Below are 17705 nucleotides of genomic sequence, written 5' to 3'. Positions count from 1 at the left end.
TAAGAATGAATAATAAGCGTTATGGTGAAGTCAGACCAAAAACTCGACTGTTCTTAACTGTTACAGTTCATAGCCTTGTTTTCCAGAGCAGCCGGCAGCTGCAGGAAAGCAAAAACGTCAAACGTACACTCCCTGCTCAGCAACCAACAATTGACAGACACTGTTGACAGTGACGGCTCAAAGAACATTCTAGCATTTAGCAGCATTTAGCAGCTTAAGAGCAAGACATGTAGAGTACATCAGGAGTTAGAGGAGACTGAGCTTAAAGTCTGTGATTGTTGTACTTACATTTACAAGGTTGCCAAATAACACAAGTCTGATATATGTTTAGCTGCTGGATATATAAAGAACCAACAGTTTGCTGACATATTGACTATATGGATTTAATGGGTGAAGATGCATCACTGTTGTGTTGACAACTCAGTTGCTGTAGGTTTTAACAGTAAATGTAATCTTTATCATGGCATCATCACATATAAAGAAAATGTCCCCTTTCCGAGCCAACAGCTGCTATTAAAACGTAATTTGAAGTAAAAGATCTCTGTCTCAGAATCTTTAAAAGTAACAGGCAGTGGGCCAGTAGCTAACGTTAGCAAAGTGTGACGTGAACACTATCCTGATTGTGAACTATGTGCGCATATATATTTTTTCTTTTTGATCTAGAGTGCAGCAATACTCACAGTTTTTGAGAGGACAGCTACTCACATTTCTTTCAGAGGAAACAAACAACTCCTGTTGCAATGAACACTAGAGGACGGTAAAAGATTAGTTAAGCCGGAAATCATAAACATTGCTTAGCTTTAGGCTCAAATGGATAATCAAACTATCAGACACAAACTTTTAACTATTTTGTCGATGATACCAAAGAGCTGCACAATTCAGGGTGCTTGGATACAAATAAAAGCAGCACCTGGATTGTTTTCCTTTGCTTGATGTCTGTTGTGGCAGCAGTAACCACCCCCTGTCTGAGAACTGATAAAGAGTAAAAGAGTGGTACTGAATGCCTAATCAGTTCAGCCCAACTGAGAAAGAATGGGCCACAAAACCCACAAAACACTCGTGCACGACCACAGAGGAAACATTTAAGGAGGATATTTGTTGGATGGAGGCTCTGACCAAAGTTTAGTATCACTTTACATCACACTTAATATCCACTGTATGACTTATGTTTGTATGCAGTTCACAGCCGAGCCATGCCGTGTTGTTTCTGCTCCCTCTGGGATCAGCCAGTGAATTATGGGGCTCTTTGAAGTCATGTCAGCTTGCGATACTGCCAGTCTTGCCCCGCTTTATATGACAGGCACGCAGCTATCATTCCCACAGCAGAAAACACATTTTGACATTTAAGCAATGCTCTCTGTAGCAAACTGGCATCCTACTTTTTCAAAGTGCTGAAGTGTTTAGTAGGGTATACTTTAGAGGATACTCCTTAACACAGGGGTCGGGAGAGTCCGGCCTCCGGGTCGTATAGGTGAATCGACTAGAGACCTTTTGAATTTTGGGAAATCAGTGCAACCAATGTAAAAAGTTAGCCTGGAACCCTGGTGTGATATATGTGTTGATGAAAAATAATAATTTAGTATTGTTAAAATGGCTGTTAATAGAAATATGCCTTAACATGTGCTCCTGCCTTGGTTCAGGTCTGATTGGGAAACTGACAAATGCAAAGGAAGAAGATACAAAGATTTTGAAACATCGCCAATATTAGCGGCTTTCAGACAAGCACTGAACTCTCCTGACATTCTCTGCAGAGGCTGTATCTGAGAATTATTAATCAAATAATGTCTGAGTAAGCTAATGTGAACATACAGCAAGAGATCCTCTGCAGGGTTCGTCACAAGTGAGTGGGCATGTTGATGATGTTTCTAACATGGGATGAATGCAAAGATAAAATTGAATAATAAATAATCAACAAAGATGTCAATTGAGTTTTTGGTGACAAGGGACGATGCCGGTGTCGATCTGCTCTAAACAACATTTCATATATCACAATCTCCTGATATGTTGCTCATGTGTGAAAGGCTAATTCTGAGAATGTCTACGACCAAATGTGCAGACATTCTCCAGAGAACATCATGTTGCTGTCTGAAAATGGCTGTACAGATTGTTAAAACAACATTTTCATGTCCATTAAACCATTCTGTGACACCGCCTTCCCCATGCCTCAAATGGGAGCATCTATATTTGACATATCGCTCCACTCATTTACTGAATTCTCCTTTAATTTGTCCCCCTGTGTCGGTCTTCAGTGTTCAGAATTACAATAGCCCAACTGTCTGTCTCACTTAGTGTTACAAAGTAGTATTAGTTTGCTGTTTGGCTGCAGCAGGAGACAGCGCTGCCAAAATGCATGATTATGTGCAAAACAAAGTCAAGCAGCAGTGATTGATGGTCAAAGAAAGGAAGAGAATGAATATCGATGAGGCTTTCAGGAACAACAAAGCAACTCCAAACTTTCCCTTTTTTTATGTTGAAGGGAAAACTTTGAGCAAATGTCGCATTTCTATGCTAATTCAGAGCTTATTTCGATGACTATGAGCTTTGGAAAAGTGCAGTGTCAGTGGCTGTGGACAGAGAGTGAGAATCAAATTGCATGAGACGCGCAAAAAGGCAGCTAAAGGTAACTGTGAATATTGTGCAGCTGACAAGCAGTGATTGATGTCAAAATAAAAATGTATGCATGAAAATAATCAACATTTGCTAAAGTCACCCGTCGTGTTTTTGTTATAAAAGGCTTTGGGTTGTGGTGTGTTGATGATAAGTCTGCACAATGATGTTTTCTTTTTAGGCCTTTGGTTTACTTTTTTTTCTTTGTTTGTTTGTCAGATTTTTTTAAACATTTTGTTCACGGTTGTCTCTATTATCTAAAAGCTCTGTCTACAAGAGGGACGGCCATTGTGGACAGACCTGTTAACAGATAAAATGCAGGACATGGAAATAGATGGATTTAATTGGACTTGGTTCAGACTGGGTTTATTGGCTGGATAAAATTACAGGATTTTCACTGCTATCTCTGGCATTCACACTTTTAAACTTACCTCATTGGATCTAGCAGAGCTCTCTCCTTTCTCCCTCCACTACTCGTTCTCTCACTCCTCATACTCTGACCCTCCTCTTCTGTGTTTCCCCTTTGCTCTCTTTGTATTCTATTCCTATTTTAATTGTCTACCTCTCCTCTATTCGCTCTCCTGCTGTTTGTATATCATGTTCTTTCACTCCATCTCTCACTCCCTCTTCCTCTCTCTGTCCTCTTCTATTCTTTCCATTTTCCCGGTCCCTTAATGCAGCGGACCAGCCAGTTAGAGAGATGAAGGGGTCGGACAGCTGCGGACCAATTTTGTAGCATTACCTGCTTTTCTCTCGGAATAGAACCAACTACACAAAGAGGCACCATAAAGCAGCTGAGAATATCAGGTCAGGGTGAACAACAGCACTTGATCATTATTTGAAATTATATAACATTATGCTACCCATTTACTTTTTACCTGACTAAAAATAAAAGCTTATGTGGTGCTTTAACCTAAAATTGTCATAACTGGACTCTAGTACTGAAATTTAGAGCTTTAACAGAGCTTGCAATTTACTTGATTCGAATTATACCTTCTTTTGTCTTATTATCTTGACATTTATATTTTACACTTTTTTGTATCATCGTCCAGAAATGGCTTTGGCCAGTGACAGGTGATAAAACATACCCACTCATATTAATTAGCACCATTAGGCTTTTATTTTATACACCTTTGCCTGGTGGAGCTCCAGGAACCTTTGGCCATCTTATGCTCAAACAATAATTACAAGCTTCTAATGAAAGCAATTAAAGGTCAGTGAAGTGTTTTATATTCCACTTTAGTTTTTTTTCCCTCATGACTAGTTATCTTCTATCTATCAATGTGAACCATTGTCAAAATAGAATCAATCATTCTCTAGTTGTTTCCATGTTGTTTTCCTCCTTCTGCTCTAGAGCAGCTTTAAGACATCCACTAAACTCCAGTCAATCTCCATGTGAGTCCAAGTCAAATCTCAAATCTAAACCAAAACAATACAAATATCTCAGGGTGAAAAAGTTCTGTACATAGAATACACAGATGGAAATTTCAACTTGGAAAGAAAATGTTATTTGTGACCTTTAGTTGATATAAATCGATACAGGTGTTGATATACTGTTATTGTTCTATTGCTGTGAACACGTCTGAGTGAAAAAAATATTCTTGCCATGTCCGAAGAAAGTCTGTACCCAATTTTGAGGACATTCTCGGAGTCAATATCTGAAAATTGCTTAATAAGGTTGAGGTACTGGAAAGCCACAGTTGGTTAATTCTGGTTGACCAAAGAGGTGTCAAACTGTATCTGTCTTCTCGTGACCCTGAGATTGTGGGCGGCTGTGGCTGAGGGGTAGAGTGGTCGTCCTCCAACCTGAAGGTCAGCAGTTCGATCCCCAGTCTGACCCATCTGCATGCCGAAGTGTCCTTGGGCAAGATTCTGAACCCCGAATGGCCCCCCATAGAATAAAAAGTGCTGCGAATAGATTCACTGTATGAATGTGTGTGTGTGAATGATTGAATGTAGAACTGTAATGTAAAGCGCTTTGAAGGGTCACCAAGACTAGAAAAGTGCTATATAGATACAAAGCCAAGCCATTTAGCTTGAACCTGGTTCAAGGGCCAGAAATTAGTGCCAAATTTCAGTTATAATGCTATTCAGTTCTTAAACAGTGATGTTGGAAATATTTTCAGAGCTTCTACTGGTTTAATTTTCACACTTGAGGGGAGGTTCCTCTGCTGTTTCAGTACTAATTTAGCAAGGTCAGTCTTTGCAGCTTGTAGAAATGGCCTCAGGCATTTTGGGCTAATCCAGTATTGTCGTCGAGCAGCCATGCAGTCAACATCATTGTGCTTCACTTGTGTTTATGCTATTTAGGATTATGCAAAAGCTTTGTGTTTTGTGCATAGCAAATTCAGCAGAGGAGGAGCACAGTAAAATATGACATAGCGGTTTTTCCATTAATTACTTTTAAAGCCCTTTATTCGCCTCCAGCTTGAACTGTTATGTTGGAGCTTTTACACTCAGTGAAATCAGTGTCTCGTAAGGACACAAACTAAGCTACATTCACCCCCTGCCTACGTACACTGCATTAAATCATTAGCGGTGATGAAGTGCTCTGCCGTGGCATGACCTGCAGCAGGCAAGTTGATCACACTGTCAATTAGTTCTCTCTCTTCCCACTAATTATACTGTCACATCTCATTGATGTGCCTTAGAGATTCAATGGGAAAAAACAGACCAGCTCTCTGTGTTTCCTGGGCCAACAGGTCAATGAGCTGTTTCAGATAGTGAGGTCTGATTAGATGTATCTGGTGGCCAAGAGTAGGACTGGGGCAGAGAGAAGAGAGGAAGAGAAAGGTGGAAGTATAGATGGTGGATAGGTCGATCCAGTAAACTGTTAAAATGCTGACCTCTCCTCTTCAATATTTTAAGAGCCCAAAAGAACATTTCCAAAAAGGTTATTTTGTTCGATCTGATATTCTAAAATGACGGTATATTCAGCAAATTGGTTTTAAAAGGAGCAAATCCTCATCATCGTCAGTGAACAAGTTATTAGGAGTAGGATCACTCATTTTTTAAAGGGTGGAAGCAGAAAAAAGTTTTACCATTTCTTCTCCTCACCTCTCCTCTTCTCCTCTCCGGAAATCTAAAACCCTGCTGCAGTGTTTGATATTCCAGCTCCGGCCCCTGTCAATGTAACTACTTGATGATAACACTACTTGGCTTGTTTCCTCACACTTTTCTGCAGGGTTTTTAGGTGAGCACTCAGCCTGCATTTAGTTTTACCTACAACCCACCCTGGCCACTGGTAAATAACACACATTTGCCTCCACAGCATTTTAAGGAGCATAGTAGCAACATTGGACACCAGCAAGAGCAGAGAAAGAAAGTTAGGAGCAGGGTGTCCTGCCCTTTAAGAAAACAGAAAGTCAGAATGTGTCTTCAGTACTGGCTGTCTAGACCCAGACTGGTGATAATCATCCCGCTCTGACCAAGATATTTCTCCCCATATAAACACACTCCATCCTCCATGACATGGGTGAATGCCTCATGTGATTCATTTCGGTTCTTTGTGCAGAAATGTGTGTGTACGCGGGTTTGGTATACACCTGATGAATGAGGAGTCTGCTTTGGTGACTATCCGTCACACACACACACAGATGCGCACGCGCACACACACACACACACACACACACACACACACACACACACACACACACACACACACAGATAGACACAGAGAAAAGGATGATAAAATAGCATCTTTTCAGTGTCTGCAGGGAGTGAATAGAAATCATTGGTAGGTTTAATTTTGAAGGCTTTAGCTCTCAGATATGGAGGATTTCACACCAAAATGGCTTTTATTATGAATCATGCAGCAGTTAGGACAAGAGAGAATACTGCTACCTAACAATCTATCAGTACTGGAGATGACTGAGTGCTGATGATGTAAGTGATAGCTCTTCTTTGTCTCTTAGCAAAGGTCTTTAAGATACTGATGTGAAGTTATTTCTGCAAAATTTCACAAAAAATAAAATTGCCAAAGGTTGGATGATACCACTATCTTTTCAGTATGCTAATTCTGAGACCAGAAGGAAAGTAGCTTAGCAGTAAGCCTAGAGGAGAGGGTCTTGGTTGTATGCAAAGTAAAACAAACTATCCAATCTTGTGTACAGATGTCTGATGAAGATGTCTGAATTTGTAACCGGTGTGTTCACAGTGGTGAATAAAAGAATCACCACGATGAGCCTCAGTTGTCCTTACTTGATTATAATAGATTCTAACGTACATGCTGACAGTCAAACCAAAAAGCCTTAAGTACAAAGAAGCCTTTCAGGGTCATTCCAAATCGCAGTCTGTGTCACTATAAGTCATGAGAATATGTCTGTTATTCTCATACAGATACAGAGATACTCACTCAAGGTTTATTTTATCACATCACCAGAGACAGGATGGCAGCTCTGAATGCAAAACATAAACCATCTGATCTGAAGTATTCCCGCAGCGGCCTTCAGACCTCTCAGGTCAACCATCTGTGGAGCATCATTCAGTTCATGCATCTTTTGAGTCATACACACTTTTAAAAGGTATTAGAGTGTGTGTAAGTAACAAATTCTTTGAGAGGCATCTTATTAAAAAAGTGGTCTATGACTCACTGGTCGAGGAGAACGAGGCAGTTAGATGTGTTTAAACGCAGCACTGATTCCACTTGAGGCTGTTTCATTCAATATGCCTCAGAAGTGAATGCACCGCTTCCCTGGAAATCAGAAAAATCAATTACCCAACGCTCATCAGAGGAGCTGAATGCAGCTTAACGCTGATTACTTTATCCTGATGCCTCAAACTATTAAGAGCTTACAGTTTGTTCACTATACTACTACTGATCCGATGTACCTGTTGACAGGTAGTTAACTATACTACATTGTGCCCATGCGTTAATTAATGGAGCCAAATACTGTTTCCCCTTGGATTTTTTCTTTTGTAAAATAAATTAAAAAAAAAACCTAGTACCATGGTGTTTTAAATACTCTTATTTTGTTGATGTTTTCAGTTACCTGTGGCATCTTTCGCAATGCTGTCCATCCCGGGAGACGGATCCCTCACATGTGGTGATTTGTATAACAAAGTGTGGTTGGCTGTGTTAAAACACTGAAAGAGAGAATCTTTGGAGGTGGCCGAAATGGTTTGTCTACAAAGACAGGCAGGAAAAAGCTAACAATGATATTTCAGTGATGTTACAGCACATAGAAAAAATCGATATTCTCCCTTGGCAAGTAGGAATGAGCAACTTTTCTTCTATGTATGTAATTCAATATCATCTTGAATTCTTTCATGTAACACAGTATTCTGTTTTTGCTTTGATAAACTGTTTAGTGAGATATAAAGAGACAAGCGATAGTAGAAAAAAAAAAATATTCGACACGAATTACCGGTCGGAAGCTGACATGAATACCTCATTTGAGGCAGAGCCGTGAGCAAAAGAAAGTCAGGACTGAAAATGTTGTCCAGTGACTGTTACATTTTTCATATCTGCACTGGAAAATTAAAAAAACTCACAGCCAATTTTTTGTTTAAAAGTAATTGTTACCCGTTCATCTCCCGAACAATTAACAGATTTTAAAGCTGCTGTCTGCCAGAGATCCACTCCTAATATGGTTCTTCTGCCTCAGGCCTTGCAGCTAAAAGTAATCTTGTACCTGGGTTTTTTCCGTCAACCTCGACTATATCACATTAGCTACGCGGATCTACTTATTTCCTCGATTGATTGATTTCATGGAAACTGGCAGTTATCTCCTGCTTATCTCCCAAGCTTACTTTTTAGAGTCTTATCAGTTTATATGTGTGTATGGATTTTTTCTTTTCTTTTCGCTCCCTGCATTGTTTTGGTTTGTGTGACATATTTAAGTTGTTGTGAGCAGAATAGATACTCTGTTCTGAGCTGGTTTACACTGATGTTTTATCTTTCTTAGCAGCTCTTGCTTCTCTTTAGAAACATGGTTTCTTTATCTTGAATCTTTTTGTGGTCCCTGAAATATTTCTATGACAAGATTACACTGTTTCACAGTCACGATAAGATAAGTCTCTTAAATATTTAGGAGAGAAACAGCCTCGTTTTCAGCTTGACAACAATGTGTTTTGGTTGGAATCTAATTGATTCTGAAAGGCTGTTTTATTACAATACTATGACTTCAATTTAGTTTTACAACTTCCTTTATAAAATATTTAAATTTATCAGATGAGATGTTAACAAAAGCCTATATCTCACAGAAGAAGTATGTCCTAAAACATAACAAATGCCAGAAAGACACGCAGCACAAATTCAACAACTTATGAGACAAACAGATCACAAAAGCAAAAACAAACCAAAACAACAAGGGTTTTTGTTTATTAGGGTTAACCCAACCCCCTTAAACTCATTACCCTTGTTTGTTTGGGTTAACCCTACCCCCATAACCAAATTAAAAAAAGTCCATCACATTGTACTTAAACCTATTTAGGGTGGATTAACATCCAAAATCTCTTAATAGAGCTGTTGCATCAGCTTTTTTTTATGGCTTGATGTTCTGCATCAGTGAGATGCAAGGGTTACCACCTTCCAGTTAACTATTACTGTGCTTCTAGCTAATAGAGAAGAATAAGCAGTGAACATGTGCAAATGAGAATGAGATGGGAAAAAGCTGGAAACTGAAAATCCACCAGAATATTAGGAGAGGGTGTCATATTTCCACCCTAAGCCTTGTAAATTGAATCAAAAAGGACAAGATTTGATGAGAAAACTACACAGGTAATTGCATATGAGGCAGATGGCAAGGATGTTACAGTTTCAAATTAGGCTGCTAGTGCACCAACAAATAAAATCAAAAGGTTGTGTATCGTACAATGCTTTTTTTTCTCATACTTCTAACACTGTTTTCTCTCTGTTGTTTGTCTCGTACAGTTCCGCAGAGGAAAAATTTCGCTGGAACAACCAAGGTAATGTTTCCTCACACACACTCTCATATGTTTGTCTGGAACCTCCATTGTTTGCATTGTTGACTGTGCTTATCACATTGGCAGCCACTGTACAAATCCCCAGTCACATATTTCCAATTTATTGATGTAATGCTTTACAAAATCCATGGTGGCTGCTGCAGTTAAAATGCTCATTCCAATTCCCCGCTCTGCTCCGAAACACAAACAGAAAGGGCTTGTTGGAACAAAAAAAACTGTCTGTCAAACGACCGGGGCAAACCTCACCTCTTCTGAGGGCCGAGTAAGGGTCAAACTGCATTTGCCAAAACTTCTGAGCATTTAATTGAACCTGTTAGCAGTGCCAGATGGGAAGTTATTTACAAAAAAGGACACAAGAATCAGTGAGTTTGGGTCCTTCGAACAATGAAAAAGTCCGATTTCAACACCTCTCGACTATTCAGCTGAAAGTATAACGCACAGTCATGTCAATTAGGTCTCTCTGCCTCTTTGTCAGTCATGTTAAAGGGAGCTGAGAGTAGATGGATTATGGGAGTGCAGGGTTGGCGACCTCTGCCAACAAGAGGCGACCGAACACAAGGAAGCCCAGAGGTCCTTGGTCAAAACGCTTCACACTCACAGCTCCCACTGTCCTCTCTGCTTTTCAGCCATCTGCTCGGCCTCAGAGGGACAAGATTTACTGTCATGAAAAAGGGAAACTTTTGCTTGCACCAATTAAACCATTTTGATCTCGCCATTACCCTGGAAACATTAAAGACCTATCACTTCTGGATCAAACGGGTTTAAAAATGAGTTTTGGCTCTTCTGTGCGGCAGTGAGAGTAAATCCACTGTGATGCCGCAGACAGCACTGGAAATCTTTCACCAGCAGCATCAATATCAGTCTGAAATTGCATCAGTCGAAGTCAATAAAATCAGCCTCCTAAATCCACACACTAAGGCCTCTGCTATTACCATTTCTCTCGCTCTCTCGGTGAGAGATTAATGCTGCTCCCAGGGCTCTTTTTTAAGGTTATACCCTTTAGAAAAACTCCCTCAAACTCACTTAAAGGCACCGGGCCTGTTATCGGCCTCTCACTGACACAACAGCCTGGTAACACAGTATAAGGCTCACACCTATAGATCTCATTCCCACAAGATTTGTAGCTGGATTATGACTATTTACAATTGACAGAAGTTTAACCAACACAGAGTAATATTTGTAAACCAAGTGGGAATTTTTAATTTCCAGTGTTAGTGAAAAATATGATCAGCTCTTTTTCAAGCAATATCACATTATTTGTGTGCATAGATATTCAACATACAGTAAATAACTTTATCTGAATAAATAAAAAAAGACTGTATCCAACATTTTCACCTTGGTACTCTACAAGTCTGTATCAACTAGGTAAATCAAAAAGTGGATATTGTTGTTGTCTTTATTGTAATATGACTTGGATTTCATATTTCAAATTTTCACCTACGATGGAAGGCAACCAGAGTAAACTTCTACACTTTATTTTTAGTCTGTATTTGTTCCAATAAAAAAATCATGTCTGGCTGGTCGCAAGGAGTTATTGATTGCACCATAACCATGGATATACACAACAACAAGACAATTGTGACGTGACATGTTAAATTGTAAGCCTTGGGATATTTATTCCAAATCGATTCATGGATTTTTATTTTTGTTTAGGTTGCATCGAACATTTGAAGAAATTGAGGTTACCCCAAAATATTTTTACATACTGGCATTTAGTGACAGAGGATATATAGAGTGTGAAAGGGGGAGAGACAGAGGGGAAGACATGCAGCTGAGGACCTGGTCAGAACCGGACCCAAGCCTCCGCACACTAACATACTTTAAACCTGTGGCAGGATAGCCTGTATATGGCTATCAAGTTTTGAAATGTAGTTGATGAGTACTTGAAGGTTGATCTGTACATTCGCAATTGATGTGGAGCTGGAGCAAATGGGGGTCAGTGGGGGCTCATACCCCCTTGTGGGTGAATCCAGCCATGAGGCTTAACTCCCATCTCACGCTGCAGACGAGTGGAGGAACAGTGTGAAAGAGGCAGAAGGAGCTGTGTCTTTCTTTCCCTTCAGGTTTGTTTTCCTCGTTTGTTTCTGCACATGCAGATGGACACAAGGACATAGAGGAAGAGCTGACAACAGGCCTGGAGCTGGTGGACTCATGCATCCGGTCGCTCCAGGAATCGGGCATCTTGGACTCCCAGGACACCTCTACAGGAGACCGTAAGAGCAATTATTGTTATTTTGCATTTTAAATTTTTTTGAAAGGATACAGAAATTATTTCCCCTGGCAATTTTATTTCTGGAGACAGCCAAGAATAATAGCTTTAGAGAGAATAGGTATAAAGCAATTGTAGACCTGTGGGGATAGACACTCCACAGAACAGCAGTCTCCATGTTTTGGCTAATTACCTTGTTGAATGTTTATGAAATCACCAAGCAAATGTATTTCAGAAAGCCAGCCTCCATTAAAACATGAGTGCGTTATATTTCCTTAAAAGCAGAGCGAAAATAAAAACTGATATTGATACTATAAGGTTTCATTTTGTTATTTTAATCAGGCCAAGAAGATCATTTCACTCACTTACTCTTTTTAGCACATTCTACAAAAATGAGGAACAATTCACTTTTTACCCTCAAAACATCTTTTCTCTGCTCTGAAGGTTTTTGCCAAATATGTTTTACAAATTCAATGAATATGTTGTGTTGTTTTTTTGCTAAAAAATATAGAAGAGTATGTAAAAATCTACAAGAGTCTGTAAAAATGATATACACAAAAAAATAGGTACAAGATGCATGTTAGATATATGCAACTGAACGTTTGTACAGTATGTTTCAAAGTGACAGGTGTAATTTTACTTTTATGCAGTGCAAGGGTGGGGTGCTGGGCTTTATTCATGAGGCCAGTTGGAGTTGGGTCTGGTCTGGTCTTCTGACGGAAATACTTTGCTATTTAACAGCTAAATTCTCCATGTTCACTAACTAGTCACCAATTCTGTCTGCCATTCGATGCCAGCCTTGTAGTTTTATTATCAGAGGTTTTCCACTGAAGTTAGCTCCCTGCTGCACCCTACACGCAGCCCTTTTCTCTAGTCCACCCCATGGGAAACAAGTAGGTGACAGGAGACATGCAGAGCTGTGCCAGTAGTTTGATATGCTAATCCATCCTCGCTGAGGTGTCAGCTGGCCTGCTGTTCTCAGTGCAGAGAGGGGAAGCACTCACACACACACACACACACACACACGTAATTCTACCACAAGCTTTGTGAGCACTCGTACTGATTTAATGCATTAATACTGCATTTATCTTAAACTCAGTCATCACAATTAAATCTTGCTTTATTCTAATTCTAAATGTTTTTTAATGAAACCTTAAAATCCAGTTTTAACTTTGGAACAGATTTTTTAAGTTGTTTTACAAAATTAGGACAAGTCCTACTTTAAATAAATGAATATATATTTATAAAGATATAACTACGCACAAATAGACATTAATAAATATTCTGTGCAATCCACAGACTGTATATAAAAATGGATGACACGCCTCCATGTTGATCAAACCAAGACATCCTGATCAGGGGTGCTCCCATCTTGTGCCGCATGGTGATCATTTAGAGCCAGAGTCTGAGCAGTTGTTGATGTTGGAGTGGAACAATGACATCAAGGCGCCACTGATACATGCCAATCGACCAATCACATGTCATCCTAAGCTGTCAATCATTATGTTTTAGCCTGTTTTATAGCTTCAAATAACGATTTAAAACAAAACTCATAACAGAAAATTCATCACAGTGATAAGAACTACCTAAAATGTTGGAAACCATGTGGGAGAAATAATTTACCTCTGCTTTGAATTTTTTGTTTGATTCACTCCCCAGAGAAGCTGTTTCCATGGAACTTAGGTTAGCTTGATTAGTTATGAATCTGCGTTTGAAAGTTGTCGCTTTCTACGATGGAATCGACAGTAAGAATTGATGAGCTTTCTATCAGGTACACAAGCCCATGTCTGCGATTTAACACTCAGGAAAATGCACACAGACATGTAAAGAAGCCTCACACACACACACACACACCTGCACTCCCTCACTGAGAAGAGTAGTGCAACATAGTAGCAGAGTACGCTGAGTGTCTACATGCTTCATGCCGGGGTTGCTTACCAGAGAGCATGTTAATCTCTGCATATGTGGCTATGTTGGGTGCAGATATTTGCATGCAGCTTTGTATGTGTGTGTGTGTGCGTGCTTGAGGGCGTGCATGTGTGTGTGTGTGTGTGTGTGAGTGTACATGCCAGCCTCCAAAAGCCACCAATGGGTTTCTAAAAATAAACGGCTGATGAAATATTAAAATGTGTCAATAGAGAGCACTGGTACAGAGAAAAGCCACTCAACTTCTGGTGTGTGTGTGTCTGTCAGTGAAAGAAAGAAATGATTGAGCTGAGGAGGGTCTCTCAGGGTAAGACTCTACACTACTGCAGTCATGCAGGTCCCTGCAGCTGGGGCGTTTGTTCATGCATGTGACCGCCGAGCAGGAGCGCGCATGAGTCGTGTGTATGTGTGCACAAAGCCTTCTATAGGCGTCCAAGCACTAGAACACTACACCCTGACCTCCTCTTACACACACTGACACATGCACACTTTCCCTCACTAACTCCCCTCAGATGGATTCAATGGAGTCGTCAGTTTTTAGCATCTGAGTGATAATGTATTTATAAGGCCTTTCACCTCCCTAAAGGCTCTACTGCCCATATGAAGAAAACCTAAAGTGGCAAACAGAAAATGTGGAAAACATCCCCTGGCTTTGTGCACACATTGCACAAAGCCAGGGGACGTGCTTGCAATGTATGTGAATCCATCTGGAGTAATTTCTCCCTTTGATTTTTGTGACTTTGTGAGCCCATGTGAGAATGTGTGTGTGGGTGTGTGTGTGTCTGTACTCACTCAATTTAAGACTATATTGGACATGGAGGCCTCGACCTGGTAAACCCACTCTGAACCTTCAGCTTAATATCACATTTTAGATAATGCGCAGTCACCAGCTCCACAGCCTACGGGAGCCATTTGTTGTGCTCCAAGTGAATTTTCACTTTGCTCCGGCTTTATTCTCTAACTTGTTGATGAAGAGTGACTCTGTTTGCCGTTAGGTGCTGACTTTGTCTGTCCCATGCAGCGGATATTGTCCGCTGGCAGTGTATGATCGTCCTCTCTCTTGATTTTAATAATCTCAAGAAATCACAACAAGCCATTCTTGTTTTGATTCTTAAGTCAGTGCTGCCGTTATGCAGCCGCAAGTGTGTAAACTTCATCTTCAGAGGGCGTGCGTGAGGCTCTGTGTAGGCCGCCGTGGAACCACCAATATTTTGTGACTGGTTAAAACTTCACATGAGATTAAAAAACTCCTGGATGCTGTTCTTTACGAGAGGGTGTTTGAGGATGTCTGCCGCTACACTCGTCTCTACAAATGTTTCCCATTGATTATCTGTAGTGTTTTTTTTACACTTCCCATAATAACATAACAGATCTTGCTGTGTGCAGCACTGTCCTCTCACACTATCCTCTTTAAAGAGTTTACCTTCCACTCAGACAGTCAGACATATAGGGTCAGCTGCAGCTTTGCACGTACCCCAAAGTCTCATGCAATGCACATCTCTCACGAGTCGAACTTATCTTTCACTCTTCAGTCTGTGCGCTTGTCACTCGGGATCTATTTCTCGTTTGAGTGACGTTTGTGCGTGTGCATGTGCATCCCCGCGATACTGCTATAGACTGGATGAATTCTGTGGGACATGCTGCCTCTTTAAAATAATAAAGCACCACAGCAGAAAAAGCAGCTCCTCCTCTGGCTTGGATGTCGCCATTTTGATTCAAGTTGAGGTGCACATGCTCAGACTATATAGACGCTGATCTACTGTGCTTACAGGGAGCACGTCCTCCAAGCGGTGTATAATACAAACAAGTGTGTGTCTGTGACGTCTGCAGCTGCCCATGTACACATCCTCAGTGGAGGATAACTTTGGCGGAGGCGGTAGAGATTAAAGCGACAGTCACTGTTGATGGAGCACAGCTCAAGAACTCCTCTATGAGAATAACCACTGAGCGCCAGCAATCCATGCATCTACTCAGAACTGATATGATGCACTTTAGTTATTTTTCCAGTGCATTGAGGTGTTAGCCAAAAAAGGCAAACAGATCTAAGCTGCTGTTCTATGCAGTTTTGCTGAATTTATACATTGCTGAGGTTTGTTTTTACTGCAATTAAAGATGTTGATGAAGTACATCATTGCTATCATCAAGGAAAGTGAATAAATCAGGGGTGCATCAAAAATTTAACAGGACCTTAATAAGAGGGATGAGAGAGTATGGGCTCCCACACAAGCAGCTCCCGCCTTCCTGTCCTCCTCAATTCATTCAATTAAATCCACATCAAACTTCAACCATGAAGCGAGTACACAGTTTACAGTCCACAAAACATTCTGTCAATGTTTGTTTTTCATATTTCTTCATGCGTGCATCCCAACATTTACAAACTGTTTGTGTCATGTGCCCCGGCCCGATGCATGTTTACGTGTTTACACTAGAATGGAAATGATCCGTGTGCAAATCAAATGACAGCAAATGTTTTCTCGGATGTGACAGAAGCTGTGTGTGTGTGTGTGAGATGAGTGTATCTGCGTGTCATCGTGATTGCAGTCGATCTCCTCTGTGTGATCACACTGTTAATGAGCAACAGTGTCAAAGGGAGGGACAAAATGGTTTAATTTACCCAGTGAGAATACATTTCATCAACGTTCACAAACTGATGCTACTGCAAGTCAGCTTCACGGACTGGAAAGTTACCATCGGCCAATTGACTAATTAGATGGCTGACGAGCAGCTTGCTTGAAAGAAGCTCAGTGGGTGACAGGCCAGCTGGAGTCTGGCCCACTGATCTTTGGTGGATTTTGGCCTGAACCTAGAAATGGGAGCATAGAAGTTGACACCAAAAATATCCCTAGTGCATGGTATTTCACAGAAGTGTATCTGTGATTCTCGTACTTTAAATTTTACTACAGGTGACAGATGACATGCAAAGTGTGGATTAAGCGTAGTAAATCAGGTGGGGGGGTTCTGTGTCTTTGTAAAAACTACAGCAGGGGTCACTAACTGGATCAAACAGCAGGTCAAAACTAGTTCTTTATAACTTTCTTTTTGGTTTTCAGTTTCCATAGTAAAAGCACAACATTAATTTGTTCCTGCAATGCTTTATATCCTGCTTAAATACAGAGCTTTTATTTTGAAAGGTTGTGAACTTGGGTCTTAAGATTGTGTGGCTAGCTAAACAGATCTCTGAAATAGTCGATATGCAATGTTTGAAAAACACAACAGCAGTTCAGTAGAATATTCAGACGTATATATATGCCACACACACAAACAGTAATACAGCAAATTCTGTTTTATTTAATGAAAAACATTGACTATAAGTTGTTCACTGCAGATGAACCAGGTAGGATGAAACCAAGGTTTTCTAACTTCACTCTCTTTATAAAACAAAATACCAAAAAGTGACAGAATATTGTGGAACAGTTTGAGAAGGACTCACCAATGACTAGGAATATTTCTGAAGTAGCTCCAGAACATTAACACAGGCTAAGAGAATGGTTCATTCCAAACAGGCGGGTTTATAACAGGCACTGCACTAGTTAATCACAAAATGAGAAAATGCAGCACCAAAGGAATAGCTGCATTTTTTGTGGCTTTTCCTTCATTGTGAGACAAACTCACCGGTTTGAAAAAGCTGCGGTAAGAATAGGTTCATGTATTACTGGCCTAATTCAAACCCTCTCTGCCGTCCTGATGAATTATACAGAGAAATATGGAATAGAGAAGGAGAGGGACGGGCAGTAGAAAGCAATAAAGCAAGTGACGGAGAGAGAGTGAGAAAGGAAGACAGAGGAGGAGTGTGTTTTAAATGGAGGTCAGGCACGAAGTGAGATTCAAGGGTCACAGAGCATTAGAGGAAAAGAGTGGAGAGAGCCTGGAATAACATAGCGGGTGAAAAGCAAACGGGTGTCTCGAAAAAGGAGGACAAGGACTTTGTATTTCATTATATTTTCAGCTTTTAGTCTACTCTCTCTCTTCTCTCTTTCTTCTCTTTCAAGGTAAGTACTAAGTCTGACCTGTGAGAGGTTTCTCTGTAGTCACGTTC

At 40.4% G+C, this 17705-nt stretch overlaps 1 protein-coding gene across 1 annotated transcript in view; it reads left to right on the top strand.

The window, feature by feature from the left end:
- The window catches only part of ctnnd2b (catenin (cadherin-associated protein), delta 2b), a 122346-nt gene that overhangs the window by 27953 nt on the left and 76688 nt on the right, over window positions 1-17705 (top strand). The window contains exons 3-4 of the mRNA XM_062405185.1: window positions 9482-9516; window positions 11631-11747. Coding sequence (XP_062261169.1) covers window positions 9482-9516; window positions 11631-11747 — 152 coding nt within the window. The remainder of the gene's footprint in view (window positions 1-9481; window positions 9517-11630; window positions 11748-17705) is intronic.

Source organism: Platichthys flesus, chromosome 14 (genome assembly GCF_949316205.1).
Source record: "Platichthys flesus chromosome 14, fPlaFle2.1, whole genome shotgun sequence".
NCBI lineage: Eukaryota > Metazoa > Chordata > Actinopteri > Pleuronectiformes > Pleuronectidae > Platichthys > Platichthys flesus.
This window is presented reverse-complemented; position numbering and strand designations above follow the sequence as displayed.